At 38.2% G+C, this 20,322-nt stretch overlaps 1 protein-coding gene across 1 annotated transcript; it reads right to left on the reverse strand.

Annotated features, from left to right (window-relative positions):
• Positions 1 to 432: 432 nt before the first annotated feature.
• GCM1 (glial cells missing transcription factor 1) lies at positions 433 to 19,869 on the reverse strand (the record flags this gene model as incomplete). The annotated part of the gene is made up of 5 exons (XM_081345807.1): positions 433 to 1,170; positions 3,291 to 3,410; positions 6,123 to 6,235; positions 15,403 to 15,655; positions 19,768 to 19,869. 5 exons carry the CDS (start codon positions 19,867 to 19,869, stop codon positions 433 to 435), a joined length of 1,326 nt encoding a protein of 441 aa, XP_081201933.1.
• Between the last annotated feature and the right edge of the window lie 453 nt (positions 19,870 to 20,322).

Genomic DNA, 20,322 nt, shown 5'->3' on the forward strand with positions numbered 1-20,322 from the left:
TAGGTCTTGTGCCAGATTGATACATACTAAGAGTTTACTTGTAAAATGATCATTCTTGAATAAAAGTAGTTCTATATTTTTATTAAAAATTATTTCTCACTCTGAGAAAAAGAAAAAAATAGCTTTAAAATGTGATGGATACACAAATAGGTCTCACTGTATGCAGAGGAGTGCATCAAATCAGTGGAACTCTCAGTCTGTACTTTCATGATTAATCCACTAGTGCAGGCATAATATAGTCAAGTTATCTGCTGTGAAATACTTTACACAAATTGCTGCACAAATTAAAAAAAAATCAGAAATTCAACAACAAAATGCAGAAGAATACCCATATAGGATATAACTTAACTGACACCCGGAATCAAGTAGCAACACAATGTTCATAATAGTCGAGAATCTATCTCACAACTTGGGGGAGATGATAAAAGAGCTTCACCGCAAAGGAAAGAAGTTGAAAAACTTCTCATTGTTGCAGTGGTCAAGATTTGTATACTTTTGGTCTTCCTCACTGGGCCACTCATTCCTCGTGAGGGGCAAGGAATTCTGGTAATAGTGATGGGCAGCATCTCCAATGAGGTAAGGATCCTCTGGAGACAGCTGGCAAAAGGAATGGTTGCTGTTACAGAACAGGGGTGCTTTGATTTCAGATATATCTTCCCCAAGCATATTTCCAGGAGATCTGAAGGAGTGGTAACCAACCTTCACTGAGGATTCCCACCTACTTGGAACCTGTTGGGGACTTAAATCTACTGTATTAAAGGAAGATAGAGTCTCACTGGGTAGACCTGGCAGAACTGTAGTAGAGCCACTGACATATTTCATTGATGGAAGGTGCCTTTCTAAGTCAAGGTTTCGATTCCAGCTCTCCAGTTCCCCATATTCAGAACAGTCAGACGCTAACAATTCCACCGGGTCTCCACCATCATATTCACTGCTTCCAACTGGCTTGTACTTGTCCAGGTATTTGCTGTAGCCCATATCTTGAGCGTGCTCTAATACATAGGGCAACTTTGTGGAACTGAAGCCTTTGGTGAAAGTCAAGCAATTATTTAGCTCTTGAGATGGGTTGTCTCTGAAGTATCCATTGAAGTTATTGTGTGATATTCGCTCCTCATGTTTGGGAACAATTAACAGTAAAGTATCATCCCTTTGCATCTCTCCTGTCAGGGACTTAAGAAAAATCCATCATAATACAATTCAGCGTTAATCAAGATCCCTTCATTCTCAAAGCCAAATTATCGTTGAACTCCAAATGTTGGGTTCCTACTCAAATTATCATGTGAAATCACTCTGCTCTTGGACTTTTCAACCTTTTGAATGTTCTCACTTACTGTGAGAGTCAGTTCTCACACAGACAGTGAAAACTCAAATAAAGGCAAATTTGATTGTTGTGGGGGGAAAAAAGGCCCGATTGGATCAGTCAACCTGCTGCCCAGAGGGAGTCATATTCTCCACTAGGAAGAATTTTTAACTCACTTTTTCTGCTTTCACCATTTTCTCCTTACATTTAACTTGTCCTTAAAATGGAATCCTGTCTTTTTCTGTGCTGGATGGTTACATCTGGTGTATTTTTTTTATTTAGCCAAGCAATAAGTTGCTTCTGGTAAGACTAATAAGAAAATGTAAAAATTCCTCCTCCAGAAATAGAGCCAGAAAGACCAAGAAAGGCTTCAGCAAATGAAAGCTATTCCTTTCTAAGGCAGCTGATAAGTAACTTAATAATGACATTACACCCAAAATTTTGAGCAATTTTTTTTGGTATAATATAATGCTAGATAAATGGGAGAATGCATGGACGAATGGACTAAAATTCACATTAAATCATAGCTTGAAAGAAAACTTTTATAAAATGATGTATGGTTGGTAGTTCACAGATAGACTAGTGAAAATGTATAAAGGGATTTCTAATAAGTGCTGGAAATGTAGTCAAAATCTAGGTTCATTTTATCATATGTGGTGGTCTTGCAAATATGTGAAAACATACTGGATAAGCGTAACAATGACTATGCAGAAAATATTTAAGACACGAATATTAATGAAACCTGAAGCTTTTCTGTTAGGTATGATGGACAAGCCAATTGAAAAACAATTTGGGGTGCTATTCCTGCACATGGTAACGGTTGCGAGGATTGTACTTGCCAAACAGTGAAAAGAAAAAGGGATGCTGACTGTTGAAGAATGGATTTTGAAATTGACTGAATTAGCAGAGATGGCGAAATTAACTGCTTTAATTAGAGATAATGGACTAGAGTCTAGACAGTTTTACAAGAGACTGGACTTTGTGGACTTTCTACAGGCTAAATATAATAACAGATGGTTAACAGGCATTTGAAGAATAGCGTAATGTTTAGCTCAACCTATTGACTGCTTTTTCTTCATATATCTATATCTATACATATCTATCTATATCTGTATCTGTATCTGTATCTATATAGATATATAAATGTAAAAGAGGAGAATTTGCTGCTTTTTCTTTTCTTTCAGCACCCAGAATGGAGCCTACATGTTAAATGTTAAGTTTATTTGATAAATTTTTCCTCTTTTTTGTACACTGTATCTTTTTCTTTTTTTTATTGTTGCTAGTTAAATATATGCTTTTTTGAGTTTTTTCTGTTTTCTTTCTTCTTTTTTTGATAAAACAATAAATAATATTAAAAAATAACATTACAGAGATAATAAATTCACATTTAACAATAACAAATTTACAGGGAAAGTGTCCTTTCAATTGAGGTTGACTCCTGGTGATTCCATGTCAATATCCTTTTGGGCGTCTTAGAAATAATATTTATTTATTTACACAGCAAATTTATATAGCTGCCCATCTTACAAAAAGGTGATTCTGGGCAGTGTACAACAAATATATAAAACAATAAAACATAATCATATGGAAGGGTTTGGCCATTGTCTCCTCCCAGAATTTGACTTTATGACTGCCCAGTTGATGGTTTTGATGTGTGTGTGGTTTTTTTTTTGTGGTCTCCAATACAAGTGTTAACTAGTGTGACTTTGTGGATTTTTTTTTTTAGATCAGCCAAATTTGACTAAGTGCTGCCTCTTAGCTTGATTTTTCTTTGGATTATTATATTATAAAGAAATGGTTGCCACCAAGGAACCATCCCTATTGAAGAACATAACTCCAGGGAGGGCAAATTGTACTCAGGCTATACTAATACCAAATCTTCAGTCAATTCCCTCTACATGCTGAGTCCTCACTGGATGCTCAGCTTCAAGAGGCCCATCCGTGACAACAGTATGTGGTCATTTGGGTATTGGATTCCATGAAAATTTACCTCCATCTCTCTGTTCCTCTTCAGTCTTGGAGAAGTTGAAATATACGCTTTTTGTATTGACCTTCTTGCTTCTGCTTCCAGTTTGGTTTCTGGCCTTGGGTGATCATGAGCTCCCTTTGACTTAACAAATAAATGAAAAGAGGCATAATAATATAAAGATACGTAAGAAACAATTTATAGTATCATGAATACCAGTGAAAGAGGTATAAATTCCAGAATGGCCTGGGGGCCCTAAATTAAGTTAAGGAATTTAATTAAGGAGAAACTTCCTAACAGTGAGGACAATTAACCAGTGGAACATCTTGCCTTCAGAAATTGTGGGCGCTCTATCACTGGAGATTTTTAAGAAGAGACTGGACAGTCATTTATCACTGGACAGTATAGGTTCTCCTGCTTGAGCAGGGGGCTGGACTAGAAGACCTCCAAGGTCCCTTCCAGCTCTATTCTATTCTATTCTATTCTATTCTATTCTATTCTATTCTATTCTATTCTATTCTATTCTATTCTATTCTATTCTATTCTATTCTATTCTATTCTATTCTATTCTATTCTATTCTATTCTATTCTATTCTATTCTATTCTATTCTATTCCTGAAGTTATTTGTCAACCTGCTCCAATTCTTGATTTTATTTACTTAATTGAAAGTACATTTCCCTGATGTAGATCTGCTTCACTATATGTGAGGGGAAAGAAATCTCATGCTTCTACTATGAACGTATTTGTTTACATGGTTTTTTTTTAAAAAAAAACACTATTAAAATGCATGGAGTTTTTAAAATTTCACAGACGGTGATGAGAGGAGCCTTATTAACTATGGACCTGGCATTAAAATACACAAGCCTGAGCTCAGGTGGCTGCTCATCCTCGCTCCTGGAACCACGGGCCGAAACCAGAGGGTCGGAGCACATCACCGCTTGAAGATAGCGGGGACGCACTCCCGGATGTTGATACGGCCCTCTGTTCATACACCTGCTGCCTTTCCCTAATGTCGTGGGAATAGGTAATCCCACACCCTGCTCCGGGGCCCTGTAGGCAACCAGCCCTAGCTCCCACCTGACGTGATCAATCCCGGACCTGGCCTGAACAACAGTTGGTGGACACCCCCCAGTTTCCAGCCAAACCTGTAATCCCTCCCCCCTCCCTAACCCCACAAAAAATTTAGCTAAAAAATTAACCAGGGGCCTCTTATTAAGTTTATACCGGAGGCTCCTGTCCCTGCCCAACCATCTCTCAGGGTCCCAACAATTGGGCCCTTCATCAAGATGAGAAGTGGAGAGAAAGGCGGGTCGCACCCAGGAAGGGGGGGCACCCCTGAGGGCGAACAAGTCCATGCTGGTATAGCAAAGGCGAGTCATGATTGTCTAAGCAAGTCCAGCAAAAGGCAATCCCATAATTAATCAGGAGGGTCTAAGTCAGAAGGTGAGTGGGTATCCAGACCGCCAACCCAGCTCCACTGCCACTCAAGCTGGGTGAACCTCCAGAACAGGTCAACCACCGTCCTCTCACGACGGTCGCAGCTCTGATCCGGGGAGCGGCCTGGAACACACGCCCAGGGTAAGGCATAACCCATAGATCTCTCACCTCTAGGGGGACAGCAGATGTTAAGTCTAAGCCACTCTTAGACTTAGAAATTAAATAATAATAATAATAATAATAATAATAATAATAATAATAATAATAAAAAATAATATAATAATAATAATAATAATAATAATAATAATAATAATAATAATAATTAATTATTATTATTATTATTATTATTATTATTATTATTATTATTATTATTATTATTATTATTATTATTATTATTATTATTATTTTAAAGAAATGATTAGACTTCTTGGGGGGATTTTATCTAGACCGGGCTACTATTTGGATTTAATTAATAAAATTAGAAATTAGATAGAATAATATATTTGGGTACTATTTAGTTCAATAACAGATCTAAAATATATATGTATTTGTATATATGTATATATGATTTCAGATTCAGGGATTATGTGGGAACGAGGTCTCCTATTAAACATGACTTATCAGGTTTAAAATATGATTTAGCACCTTCTAGAACTGCAACTCCTAAAAATCCCATCATTTTGTTCCTCCTAGATGGGGCCTTCCGGGGCTTGCAGTCCCAAAGTATGGGGAAAATGTTGTGGAAGAAATCTAATTTCATGAATTGACTGCAAATCAATATAAGCTCAATAAAGAATGCAAAGTGGCATGTGATGTTTTGTGTGGTTGAATTTTAACATAGGTTTGATTGGAAATACTGACCCAAGACATTTGTTGTGGCTACCAGATAACCCAATGGGATTTATCTTTAATAATTAAGGCAATGGTTGGGCTCTAATAATTTAATGGGGACACACTATGGTCATGTCTCTCTAGATCAGGGAACAAAGACAGAAATTTAGAAGCTTTTCTGGATTTGGTTGATGTCGGTACTGTTTCGTGAGTTTTGTGTCATTTCTTTCAATAAGCTTCTATCAGTTGCTGGTATGACCCACCTTGTATAAGATTGGTCCCAAATTAGAAAGACTTCCTGGATCCCCCAAAGCAAAACATAAGGCTAAACATCTCCTGGGTTAAGAACATCCTGATGGACAAAAACCTGATTAGTCTACATCCCAGGTTCCACTATGGCAAACAAGATGAATATTGGAAGCTTCCAAGAAGAAGCCAAAGGGTATATATAGTCCTCTTCCATCATTGTTCCTATCAGGTTTTTGTTCCTACCCTTTTAATATCATGCATTGCTCATCATCAAAATAAAACAAGTCCAGTGTGAACTTGCTCTAAATGAATTAAATATTTGTTTTGTTTTTATTTACCTGAAAAAATATGAACCGTCCTTCGTGTCTCCAGAAGTTTGTGACAGGATATCCACCATGGCCTCGACATGGAATCAGTTTCAAAGATCCATTACAATTAGGACATAGTTTCCCTACAAGATATGGACCACTCGTTAGGTAAAGGTAAAGCTTCCCCCGCACATGCGTGCTAGTCGTTTCCAACTCTAGGGGCTGTTGCTCATCTCCGTTTCAAAGCTGAAGAGCCAGTGCTTGTCCAAGGATGTCTCCGTGGTCATGTGGCCAGCATGACTAGATGCCAAAGGCGCACGGAACGCTGTTACCTTCCCACTGTAGTGGTCCCTATTTTTCTACTTGCATTTTTACGTGCTTTTGAACTGCTAGGTTGGCAGAAGCTGGGACGAGTAACAGGTGCTCACTCTGCTACGCGGGACTCGGGATTCGACCCGCCAAATTGCCGACCTTCTGATCGACAAGCTCAGCGTCCTAACCCACTGAGCCACCGTGGACCACTCGTTACTGGCATTCAAAACATAGTGTAAGATTCATCCAGTCTTCAGGTTATACAGCAATAATCATCATTATGAGCATCTAAATCATAATTTAATATAGAATTCCAAACCTGGATCCCCACCAGATATGTGGACTACAGTCCCAGAAATTTCAGCAGTGGCCACCCCCGAAGTGAGAAGTCTGATAACTGAAATCTACAAATCTGGAGAAGGTTTTTATAAGAATAAAAATGGGTGTAATTAGAAATGGTCGTTATCCAATGCAAAAGTTTAAGCTTTCCTGATCCAGATTGGAAGCATAATTATTTGGTTAAGAGAAAATTGGTAACAGTTTCCCCTGTCCAGTTGTAACTGACTCTAGAGCACTGTCTCATCTCCATTTCTTAGCCAAGGGAGCCTGTACTTTTCGAAGATGCTTCCATAGTCATGACTATATGCCAAGAAGCACAGAATGATGTTACCTTCCCACTAAATTGGTAGCTATTTATCTACTCACATTTGCATGCTTTCAAACTACTATATTGGCAGGAGCTGGGACAAGCAATGGGAGCTCACCCTGTCCTCAGTATTCGGGTCTCAAACTGCCAACCTTATAGTTGATAAGCCCAAGGTCTTAACCAGAAGGCCACTGCAACCCCCTGGTATGTGCTATTTATTTCAATGACATTCTTTTTCAAGGATATTTGATTTGTACATATAAAAGTGCTTTCACATGTACAGGGGGCTTTCTGATTTTCATACAGCATAAGATACATTTCAAAACTGCTCCTAAACTCCAAGAGTAATTTTTCATTCATACAAGGGATTGGATTAAAAGAAGTCTACACGTGGACCTTGGATTTTTAATGATGTGTAGAGTCCACTGAAACAAATGGAATTACTTCTATCCATTGTTTTATCCACTAAGTATTGTTCAAACTTCTTCACTTTTGGTTGCTTATAAATCCTAAATATTTGTTCTAGAAAAAGAGACAAATGTACCAGAGATAAATTCCTTGTGTGTCTAATCAGATATAGCCAAATAAGATATTCCATTCCATTCCATTCCATTCCATTCCATTCCATTCCATTCCATTCCATTCCATTCCATTCTATTCTACTCTATTCTACTCTACTCTACTCTACTCTACTCTACTCTACTCTACTCTACTCTACTCTACTCTACTCCATTCCATTCCATTCCATTCCATTCCATTCCATTCTATTCTACTCTATTCTACTCTACTCTACTCTACTCTACTCTACTCTACTCTACTCTACTCTACTCTACTCTACTCTACTCCATTCCATTCCATTCCATTCCATTCCATTCCATTCCATTCCATTCCATTCATAGGTACACATTAAGTAACCAAAGGACCTATCCATGATTCATAACATAAACCCAATTATGATTACCCAGAAAGAAAACTCTTTGAAATAAATGGTCATACGATTACAGCCTCAATAAATATTACCGTTCATATTTTTCCAAGCAAAAATATTTAACAAAGTATCTATTTACAGCGTTCCAAAATTGCCTCAAGTTGTTTTGTAAAAGAACTTAGTAGCTGAAAGTTATACTTTATCTGACTTTCTCTACCTTTGCAATATGTTTTTACAACACTTAACGATAAACATCAGCTTGTAAAAGTATGCTTTATATTACTCAACATTTTTTAAATAGTTTTCAAATATAATAGCAAAGCATATGCCACATCTAGAAAGAAAGTCGGGAGAGAGAAGGAGATTAGTTAATTATAGGTGGTTCTTGACCTATGTCCACAGTTCAGCCCAAAATTCCTGATGCTCGGCAAGGCAGTTGTTAAGTGAGTTTTGTCCCCTTTTGTCACAATTAAGCAAATCACTGCAATTGTTAAGTGAATCATGTGGTCCTTAAGTGAATCTGGCTTGCCCCATTGAATTTGCTTGTGGAAAGCCAGTTGGGAATATTGCATGTGATAAATGGTGATCACATGTCATAAATACATCCCAATTGCCAAGTGCCCAAATCTTCATCACATGACCATGGGGATGCTGCAATGGACATAAAGGTGAAAAACGGTCATGCCACATTTTTCAGTGCCCTTGTAACTTTGAGCAGTCACTAAAGGAATGGTTGTAAGTCAAGGACTACCTGTAGGTGCCACTGAGTCAGACTCAAATCCTGGAGACCTGGAGAGGAACAAAGGTAGATCCAGGAACAATCTGTCTACCTCCAAGAAGATTTTAGTAATCCATTCTATCCTATCCATCCACTTCACCACTTGACTTTTCTGCCTTCTACATTTTTCAACCTTGCCCAGCATGGGCCATTGTCCGTTAGCATCAGATACCCGAAAGATATGATTTTCTGTTTGCTGATGATAAGTCTCAAGGAAGCAGTCAGTCAGTTTTAGCCTGTCCAGGACTTAGGGGTTCTTCTTGCAGTCCATAGTGCTTAATCTTCATCTCAAAACCAATAGTTCCATGTCTCTGTCTTCTTTGTCTCACTCTTTTTAATGTCCAAGTTTCATAATCACATTACCTTTGGAAAAGCTGTTGCCATAGCTATTTTCATCTTGGTTGTTGTCAAAATATCATTCACGATCTTGTCTCAGGTGTTACCTGCACTGCCTAGCTGCTCTCTCACCAGAATGGAGTAGCAACCACTTTCGGAGGACAGGCCTCTCCTTTCCATCATGAATGTGAACTTGGGGCACATTTTCTTGTTGCAGTTTTAAAGTGTTCTTTTACCCTCCGGAACAACACCTACAAAAATACAGGAACTTCCTGGCAAGCGGAATACGCTAACTGGGAAAGCTATTTGGCAAAAGAAGAAGGCTAGAGTGAGACTTCAGAGATCTGATTCAACTTACCAGATGGAGTACTACATGGTTAAACATTTCTTTGAATATGGTTAAAAGAACAGATAATGTTGGGTATAAAGGGGTCCTATAGTAAGAGGGATAAGAGATATAAGTAGTATAGTATTTTTTATAATATACAGAATGTTAAAATACTGGGATGATGTATGTGAATGGAAAGTTTAGACATTTAAATTTGAGAGAATTATGACTGAGAAGAATGATTTGAATACCGAGGGGAAAGTAAGCTTAAATAAGATTTTTGAAAATAGGACATATAGTGACTCAACAAGACGACTTTTACAAACATAATTGAAATATAAGCCGCTCAGAAAAGATGTTATACTGTATGTGGATGTTATAGGATATATACGGTAAGTAGTATGGTATCTTTATAATATATGAAATATAAAAATATTGGGATGGGGTATGTAAATGAAAAGTTTGGATACTTAGGTAATTAATTTTGAGAAAACTACGATTGATAGGAATGGTTTGAATACTGAGGGGAAATTAAATTCAAATAAGAATTTTGAAAACAGGACACATAGTGACCTAACAAGATGACTTTTACAAATACAGTTGAAACATAAGTTATTTAGAGAAGATGTTATATATGGATGTCATTGTTATCTGTACAAACATAAAAATGTTTATATCTAACCTTGTATGTATTGAAAATATTATTATATTTATCTAATGTTGACAAAGGAGAATACCATTGGAAGAAGGGAAGTTCAAGGAAACATACTATTTATTAATATATAGATCATGGAATTATAGAAATTAATTATTATCTATTGTTTTTCAAATATATGAACCCAGACAACATGCTGTTTACTAAGCACTAAAGACTGTTATTGGAAAAACCCAATAAAATATATTTTTAAAAAAGTGTTCTTTTTCGCTTTAGATCACCTTGAACACTCCTGTCCATTTTGACTGATGTGCTTTGCAGGCTAAACACAGCAGTTCACTGACAATGTCCCAGAGGCAGAAACACCGTCTCAAGTACATCAATGGCTACCGTAGTATCTATGTCTTCTAGAACTGCTTTCATCATATGTGCTATAATATGACAATAAGTATAACCTTTGCCATTTGGATTGAAGGTAGCAGCAAGATTCCCCCCCACACACGTAATTACTTTTTTTCTTTCTGTGTAGGTGAAGTTCTTCTACCTTAAGTGACCGCAGAACTGTGAAATGCAGAACTGCACTTATTTGAAAAAAGCCAAGGGAAACGTACTAAGTTCAAAACAACAAAAAAGAAGAATTATAAACAATTTCCCCAGGTTTTAATCCAGGAATCAAATACTTACAAATAAAGTGCTACAATATTGTGATATACTATATAGCATTTGTAGAAGCTACGAAAGACCAGCAAAGCAGTAAGAAAGAAAATTTTATTTTAAAACTTGTTGTTGTGCCTTGATACTTTCATTTTGTATATACTTTCAGTTTAACTGGGTTAGTATAGTATACATAGTATACATAGGTGTACATACTGTATATTATATACTGTAAATATACAATACTACACACACACACACATATACATGCATATACTGTACATGCATGGGGGTACACATACATATGCACAATATGCATACCCATATAAAAGCATATTTATATTTATTTGCCTTGTTACCTTCTGGGAGGAGGCTTCGTGGTATCCGTAGCAGAACATCCAGAATCAGTCATAGTTTCATTCCATACAGCATTAACTTTGTGAACTCTCAAGCTTCCTCCTTCCGTTATATATTCAAGATGGACAGTCTTTAATATTTATTTGTTATGTATATGTAGGGGTGTGGGTCTATACATATGTGTATATAGTATGGTTAGGTGTGTGTCATGTATGTGTTCCACTTTGAGAGTGGGCAACTAAATTTTATTTTTGATGCGTGCCATTGTGCCCACAGTAAAAAAATGACAATAAAGGTTATCTTATATTTAGTTAGGAATACCCACATGGAAGGAAAGTGATTGGCCACTGCTTTTTAGGAACAGAGAAGTGGGAGGGCATATATAATAAATAAGCTATAGCTTTCTTTCCTGGGATGAATTTTTTTTTTACCTGCTTCTGCACACACACTGATTTCATGTCCCTCTTCTGTTTCTGAAACCTTCCTGTTTTTCTGGCTTTTTTCTCCCCTTGTGTGATGGCGTATGTGTTTGTGTGAGCAACTCAGGGTTATAATATATAAGACAGGCAATTGTATGTCTTTTAGATAAATTATATTTAAATTTTATATATAATTTTATATATGAATATATTTGGCAATTTATATATATATATATATATATATATATATAATTTTTTATATATTTATTCATTCTATAGTCCAGTTTGTGAAGGCTTTCAGTATAATCTTTCCAACTTCCTGGAACCCAATTTTCTTGGATTAGATCTCTACTGTGATTATTCTTGAATATCCCTACTTTAGCTGTAAACTTTTCTATGCTTTTTGGGTCATCTTAAAAATAGCTTTCATTATTCTTTTCCCTGTTATTTCTTTCTATGTGTTGATTCTCTTGATTGAGGCATCCTATTCTTGACCTTTATTGCTTGACATTGAGAGTCTGCATTCAGCATCTCTCTCTTGTAGCCCAAGGCTTTCATCTTCCATCTTTTTGGTCTGTCGTGACAACTTGTTTTGACAATCATTTTGCTCCTTTCCTCCTTGAAATATTGTTCTGCATTGTTTTTCACAGGATCTTTTTCTTTCGCATAACTCTTCAGGTTCTCTTTTGCAGAAACTAAGAATGGTAAATGTGTTCACCTGGATCTCCTATTCTACCTGTAGGTCCTCCAGTCCAAATGTTGCTGACACACACTATTTAATTTACTAAGTTTCACTAGTAAATTTTATAGTAATTATTTGTGTTCTGTTACATTGCTCCATGAGGATTCTTATATTTATATGGAATATAAATATATGGAATATGGACGACAACTATTACTTCTAAAAATGCCTTTTGAACCTAGGTAAATCCCACAGACATCCTTAAAAAAATAAAATGAGAGCCTGTGACTGCACAACAGGGCTTTGTTTGAAATTGTGTCCATCTGATCTAAAAATGAAAGTAAAGGAAGGACAGAGGGAGAGAGAATGAGAAGGGACAGGAGGAATCTTGGCAGTGTATACATTTTGGTCAGTGTATACATTACATGCAATCACTCTGTATATGTATAAGCTTCTCTTATGACAGCTGGTCTGTGAAAATAACCCCATCAAGCTCTTAAATTTCAACTAAGTGCACTTATCCCCAAAGTTGCCTACCCTTGGGCTAATTATTTAAATAGAAGGACGCTTCTATTCCATTGGATAATAGTTCTTGGGGAGTTGATATCTATGGAATCATCAGCACGATAGTTTGGAAATCTTCCTCATTTCGTGTGGTGGATCAAAGCAAATAGTTGAACAGACTTCAACTCAACCCCGACAAGACTGAGTGGCTTTGCATACCTGCATCCCGGGTTATTTCGGATATTCCATCTCTCTCTATGGGGGGGTGAATTATTACCCCCCGTAGATAGGGCTCGCAACTTGGGAGTCCTCCTAGATTCACGGCTCACTCTGGAAGATCACATAGTGGCTGTGACTAGGGGGGCTTTCACCCAGGTTCGCCTGGTGCACCAGTTGCGGCCCTATCTAAGCCGGGATGACTTATGCACGGTCACTCACGCGCTCGTGACCTCTCATCTAGACTACTGCAACACTCTCTACATGGGGCTGCCCTTGAGGACCACCCGGAGGCTCCAACTGGTACAGAATGCAGCCGCGAGAGTTGTGTTGGGAGTCTCCCAATACTCCCATGTCACACCTCTGCTCCGTGAGCTGCATTGGTTGCCAGTTGTCTTCTGGGTGAGATTCAAGGTACTAGTAATGGTGTTTAAGGCCCTACATGGCAGGGGTCCGGAGTACCTTAGGGAACACCTGCTGCCGGCATCAACTTCCCTTCGCCCTGTACGTTCCCACAGAGAGGGCCTCCTCAGGGTGCCACCGATCAGAGAATGTCGATTTATTTTATTTATTTATTTATTTTATTGCATTTATATACCGCCCTTTCCCTGAGGATTGGTGGCCCCCAGGGGGAGATCCTTCTCTGTGGGCGCCCCGGAGCTATGGAATCAGTTACCGGTTGAGCTCTGGATGGCGCCCGATCTTCGCTCCTTTCATCGCGATCTAAAGACATTCTTATTCGAACAAGCCGGTCTGGCCTGATGGGGGATTGGTGGGGTTTCTATTGTTATTTTAATATTTGTATTTACTGTTTTTAGTGGGCATATATTTAATTCTTTTTTAACTTTTGTAACTTTGTATTTTTTATTCTTGCCCTGTTCACCGCCCTGAGTCCTTCGGGAGAAGGGCGGTATATAAATATTATTAAATAAATAAATAAATATCAAAAGAGTAACAATAGCTCCCCAAAAATGCTTTGAAGACAATAATGACTCACAAATTCTCTTAATCCTATTCCATATTAAAAATCTTTTACCACTGACATGTTTTTGAATATCTTCATATAGTCCTGTCTCCAATATGTGTCAGGAAACTTTATAAAACTGTCATTATGGTTCTTATCCTTTTTTTAAATTACCAAAGGCCCTTAAGGAATTTTCCTTGAAGAAATTGGGCAAATGTGTAATTGTGTAAATTGTGGGATCAGGTTTCTTATTTTTTGTGATGCATAGAGGATCTTCTTGATGAGGCTACTTCAGAACACAAGGGATAGTTTTACAACTCAAAAAATAAAATAAAAATAACAATAAAGGAGCAGTGTCCTCTTCTGATTTCTAAAGCTAATCTATAGACAAAGAACAGGGTTTCTCCTGCTCTTCTAGTATTTATTTATGTTTAATTTTATTTATTTACTATTGTGGTAAACTGCTCCAATCAGTAGGTTCTGGGAGGCAAATAATAGTAGTAGTAGTTGTAGTAATAATAATATCAATAACAACAACAATAATAATATAGTAGTAGTAGTAGTAGTAGTAGTAGTTGTAGTAGTAGTAAGATGTATGCCCCCAAACTCTCAGCTGACTGAAAACCATAGCAAAAGAGAATTTTTAAAACAGTCTTACGAACACTAGTAGGAACTTTGAACATCGGGTGGAAGAATCACACAAACTTCTTAGGTTAAGCATTTCCACCACATGTGTCTACCAAAGACCTGCCTCTTGCCCATGTCTCCCTGGTCTTTTTCAAGTTATCCTCATCAAACTTTGATTTCCCCAAATTCACCAGTCGGCAACCACTGCAGAAAGTGTTTCATGGTCGCCTTCAAAATAACCCTTTGGTGTCTCTTGATGTGACGGGCTACTACTGTTTCCAGTGCCGAAATCAGCTGAGGTTGAGCAGCACAACATGATCAGGCTAAAACAGCTGATTAAGCAAAAATCTGGGCCTGCTGAGACTGACTGAACTGAATGAGCATATCGTCAGATGACTTCCCCGGATTTGAAGCATAAACTCCCATGAGCCCATGATACTGAATCACACAATAGATGTCCTAGCTGCTTGTATGAGTGCAGTGCTGGGTCAAACAGAGCCTTGAAATGATAGTGCTGAGGAAAAATGAAATTATATCTCCCAACCTGCTAACCCCAACCCAGTTATAAGGGAAATCCTAAAGGCATTGAGATTTGGGCAATGAGAAATCAAAAGCCATGAAAACCCCCATAGCACCATCATTTACTGTTACTCAGTGCATCATCCTGAAGACTTTGCATTAATTTATTTCAGTGGAATCTCCACTGAACTTTTGAAGTAGCTTAACATTAGATTGCAGATTTTTTTTTAAGGGGATGGTTGGATTGGCTCTTGTGATTAAAGTTAGTTGGATTGCAGGTAGAAAGGATCTTATAGGGATGATTCTTGAATATATTTTCTATGAAAAAGAAGCCAACTCAGGAGAACGGTACAGGAGAACGGTCTCAGCCCTATGACATACTTACTTTGCTGTTTCTGCCTGGCTTTGTCACATATGGCTGGTCTCAGGTACAACTTCCCTCCGTCCAAAGTGGAGCAATCACTGTCACAGACCACAACGCCAAGGCAGGATTTTTTTAAGATGCGTGAGTTGTGATTATTGGTGTTCCTCATGGCCCAGCTACTCAGATGCCTCTGAGCACTTTTGTCATCTGCGCTGTAGATGTATTTTACATAGGAATCGGGCCATTCCTGAAACCAGTCTGTCTGTTTCACATCCTGCGAGGAAGCCGAAGAATTTTACATATGAAATGAAGAGAGAGAAAAGTAATACAGCTGTTTTTCATTCTGCAAATTTCTAAGTTTGTGACACAGACTGAGATGATTTTGAAAAGTTTAGGCTACATACCCAGGAAGAGGACTTGTTGGAAAACATACCAAAGGTTGGAAGAGAAAATAGGCATTAACTTCCCATCCATGGCCCTTAACCTTTAGTCATATACACAGTAATAGGACTGGATGTTTCACTGAAATCAATGGAAATTTAGTTAAGCGTGATGTTTTGGTGACTCTATCTCAAGGCTGATTAATTAGCGTTCAAGCCAAAATATCTGTCTTGTTTTAATATCGTGAGATGACGGTACAAGGACAAAAGTAGGTTTCAAGCTAATTTATTTTTTTGTTTTTATTCATTATTGACTTCTATATTTAATACATGCATTATTACTTGCTGACCCCAGGTCATTAAATATTAGCATGCCTGAGAATGACAGAGCTAGGTTAATTACATTCCCCAAGAGGGGAAATGTTAATTACACTCATCTTCAAGAATTCCAAATATATCTGTCTTCTTGCAAGAGGTGGTTTTAATCCATGTGTGTGCAGAGGAAAATGCAAATGTATCAGAAAAATGATACATTAGTTTGTGGCTATTAGTTTGGTGAAAGAATAGAAAAAATATTTTGAAATAATATAGCAACAATTGCTGGAATGAGAATACAAGCTGCCAAGTCCATTTTGACCAATTTAATAGGGTGTCACCAATATTTGATGAATTCTCTACACCTCTCCGTAACATCAGGGTCAACCAGTGACTTTCAGAGGTTTCAAATGGAGGTTTCAATTACGTGTTAGTTTGGATGACAATGGATTGGATGTTGACTCATCCCATTGATCAGTGTTTCCCAACCTTGGCAGCTTTGAGATGTGCACGCTGGCTGGGGAATTCTGGGAGTTGAAGTTTAGACCTCTTAGTGTTGCTTGCATTGGGAAACACTGCAATGGATCAGAACAGATCTAAATAAAATAGTACAACCCTATATATACAAATTTACAAAGAAATTTATTCTGTTTAGTTCAAGAAACAGTCTACTGAATGGATCACATGTAAGACTAAATCATGGTTTCTTTAGCCTTGTTTAAAATGAACCCACAGACTCAATGTTAGTTTCAGGGTACAGCCATCATATTCAATTCAATTCAGTTCAATTCAATTCAATTCAAGCATGTTCTGAATCAAATTAGTGATCTACTGAACACGTCCATGCAATTTTCTTGAAAACAGAATGGAAATGGTTTGCTGTTACTTTCTCTGAAAAAGTTTTCAACTTTTAACCTACCACCCAGGTAATCTCCTATCCCAATACCAAGAAGGTCCCATTCCACTTAACTTCCAAGCACAGGTAAGGTCAGCCTGCTGATGCATGTAGTACTATATGGAATAATACTACCAGTAATAAATACTGCATTAATAATAGTGACTAAAGATAGACCATGTTTTCTGCAAAAGTTAATATGGAAAAAAATAATTTAGGTTTGTGTAAAATGAGCATTTTGCCCCAACCACCAGTGCTGAAGAGGATGAAATTGACCGGTTCTATGAAGCCCTACAGCACCTTATAGAACTAACACCCAAAAATGATGTCCTTATCATCATGGGAGATTGGAATGCTAAAGTAGGAAGCCAAAAGATAACTGGAATAACAGGCAAGTTTGGCCTTGGAGTACAAAATGAAGCAGGGCACAGGCTGATAGAATTTTGTCAAGAGAATACGATGGTCATAGCAAACACTCTTTTCCAACAACCCAAGAGATGGCTTTACACATGGACATCACCAGACGGTCAACACAGAAATCAGATTGACTATATGCTCTGCAGCCAAAGATGGAGAAGCTCTATACAGTCAGTAAAAACAAGACCAGGAGCTGACTGTGGCTCAGACCATGAGCTTCTTGTTGCAAAGTTTAGGCTTAAATTAAAGAAAGTAGGGAAAAGCGCTAGGCCAGTCAGGTATGAATTAAATCATATCCCTGATGAATATACAGTAGAGGTGACAAATAGATTTAAGGAATTAGATCTGATAGACAGAGTGCCTGAAGAACTATGGACAGAGGTTCGCAACATTGTACAACAGGTAGCAACCAAAACCATCCCAAAGAAAAAGAAATGCAAGAAAGCAAAATGGCTGTCTGAGGAAGCTTTGCAAATAGCTGAGGAAAGGAGGGAAGCGAAAGGCAAGGGAGAAAAAGAAAGATATGCCCAATTAAATGCAGAATTCCAAAGAATAGCTAGAAGAGATAAGAATGCCTTCTTAAATGAACAATGCAAAGAAATAGAAGAAAACAATAGAATAGGGAGGACCAGAGATCTTTTCAAGAAAATTGGAGAGATGAAGGGAACGTTTCATGCAAAAATGGGCATGATAAAGGAAACAAAATGGCAGGGACCTAACAGAGGCAGAAGAGATTAAGAAGAGGTGGCAAAATTACACAGAAGAACTATACAAGAATGAGCTTAATGTCCCTGATAATCACAATGAGTTGGTCACTGACCTTGAGCCAGACATCCTAGAATGTGAAGTGAAGTGGGCCTTAGAAAAGCTGAGCAACAACAAAGCTAGTGGAGGTGACAGTATTCCAGCTGAGCTATTCAAAATCTTAAAAGACAATGCAGTAAAAGTGCTACACTCAATTTGCCAGCAAATTTGGAAAACTCAACAGTGGCCACAGGATTGGAAAATATCAGTTTACATTCCAATTCCAAAGAAAGGCAGTGCCAAAGAATGTTCAAACTATCGCACCATTGCACTCATTTCTCATGCTAGTAAAGTCATGCTTAAAATCCTACAAGCTAGACTTCAGCAGTATGTGGATCGAGAACTACCAGAAGTACAGGCAGGATTTCGAAGAGGCAGAGGAACTAGAGATCAAATTGCTAACATACGCTGGATCATGGAGAAAGCTAGAGAGTTCCAGAAAAACATCTACTTCTGCTTCATTGACTATGCTAAAGCCTTTGATTGTGTAGATCATAACAAACTGTGGCAAGTCCTTAAACAGATGGGCATACCAGACCATCTTATTTGTCTCTTGAGAAACCTATATGCAGGCCAAGAAGCAACAGTGAGAATTGGACACGGAACCACTGATTGGTTCAAAATTGGGAAAGGAGTCCGGCAAGGCTATATACTGTCGCCTTGCCTATTTAACTTATATGTAGAGCACATCATGAGAAAGGCAGGGCTAGATGAATCAAAAGTTGGAATTAAGATCGCCGGAAGAAACATCAACAACCTAAGATATGCAGATGATACCACTCTAATGGCAGAAAGTGAAGAGGAACTAAAGAGCCTCTTGTTGCGAGTGAAGAAGGAGAGTGCAAAACTTGGGTTGAAACTAAACATTAAGAAAACCAAGATCATGGCATCTGGCCCTCTCAATTCCTGGCAAATACATGGGGAAGAAATGGAGCTAGTGACAGATTTTATTTTCCTGGGCTCCAAGATCACTGCAGATGGGGACTGTAGCCAAGAAATTAAAAGATGCTTGCTCCTTGGGAGGAAAGCCATGGCAAATCTAGACAGCACACTAAAAAGCAGAGACATCACCCTGTCAACAAAAGTGCGTATAGTCAAGGCTATGGTCTTCCCAGTTGCAATGTATGGCAGTGAAAGCTGGACCATAAGAAAGGCTGAGCGCCAAAGAATTGAAGCCTTTGAACTATGGTGCTGGAGAAGACTCCTGCGAGTTCCTTGGACTGCAAGGCGATCAAACCGGTCAGTCCTAGAAGAGATCAACCCTGACTGCTCTTTAGAAGGCCAGATCCTGAAGCTAAAACTCAAATACTTTGGCCACCTAATGAGAAGGAAGGACTCACTGGAGAAGAGCCTAATGCTGGGAAAGATTGAGGGCAATAGAAGAAGGGGACGACAGAGATTGAGGTGGCTGGATGGAGTCACTGAAGCAGTAGGCGTGAGCTTAGATGGACTCCAGAAGATGGTAGAGGACAGGAAGGCCTGGAGGAACATTGTCCATAGGGTCGCGATGGGTCGGACACGACTTCGCAACTAACAACAACAACAAAAATGAGCATTACATTAGAAACCACCTACCTTGGGAAGTTTGATGTCATTAATATCCCAGCTGAGAACTTCCTCATTATTAGAATACAAGTTTTTTCGTTCCATGCCAACATCAGCAACAGCTCTCAGCATGTCAGGATTTGTCCCCTGGATGTAACAAGAACAGCCTCCACTGTCAGTTTTTGAAGTGGTACGGCACTCCCAGCTAGCAAGCAGTTTAGGACCAGGAAGCAATTTCCCGAAGCTAAATCATAGGTTGTTCATTAAAGATAAAATCAGTATTCTTTTTGCTAGAAAAACCCGTTCCATTAAAAGTTTTGCAAGCAGCAAAGACAATGGAAACTGTAGCTTCCAGACAAGAGTGTGGTCTTCAGAAGATGGCATTAGCAGAGGTTTAAAGCAGAAGTCCTTTCCATTCTTCTAGAATTTTAGGAATCAGAGCTCTCTCTTATTTTACATTAAATTCACTTTCAAATAATGCGCCTTAAGACGTAATTGTACTGCTTGTTACAAAAATATTACAAGGATTATGGCAGCTCTTGCTCCCTCTGTTGGACTCCATACCTTTCTTAGCTAATAGTAAAA

This window comes from Vipera berus, assembly GCF_964194415.1.
Source record: "Vipera berus genome assembly, chromosome: 1".
NCBI lineage: Eukaryota > Metazoa > Chordata > Lepidosauria > Squamata > Viperidae > Vipera > Vipera berus.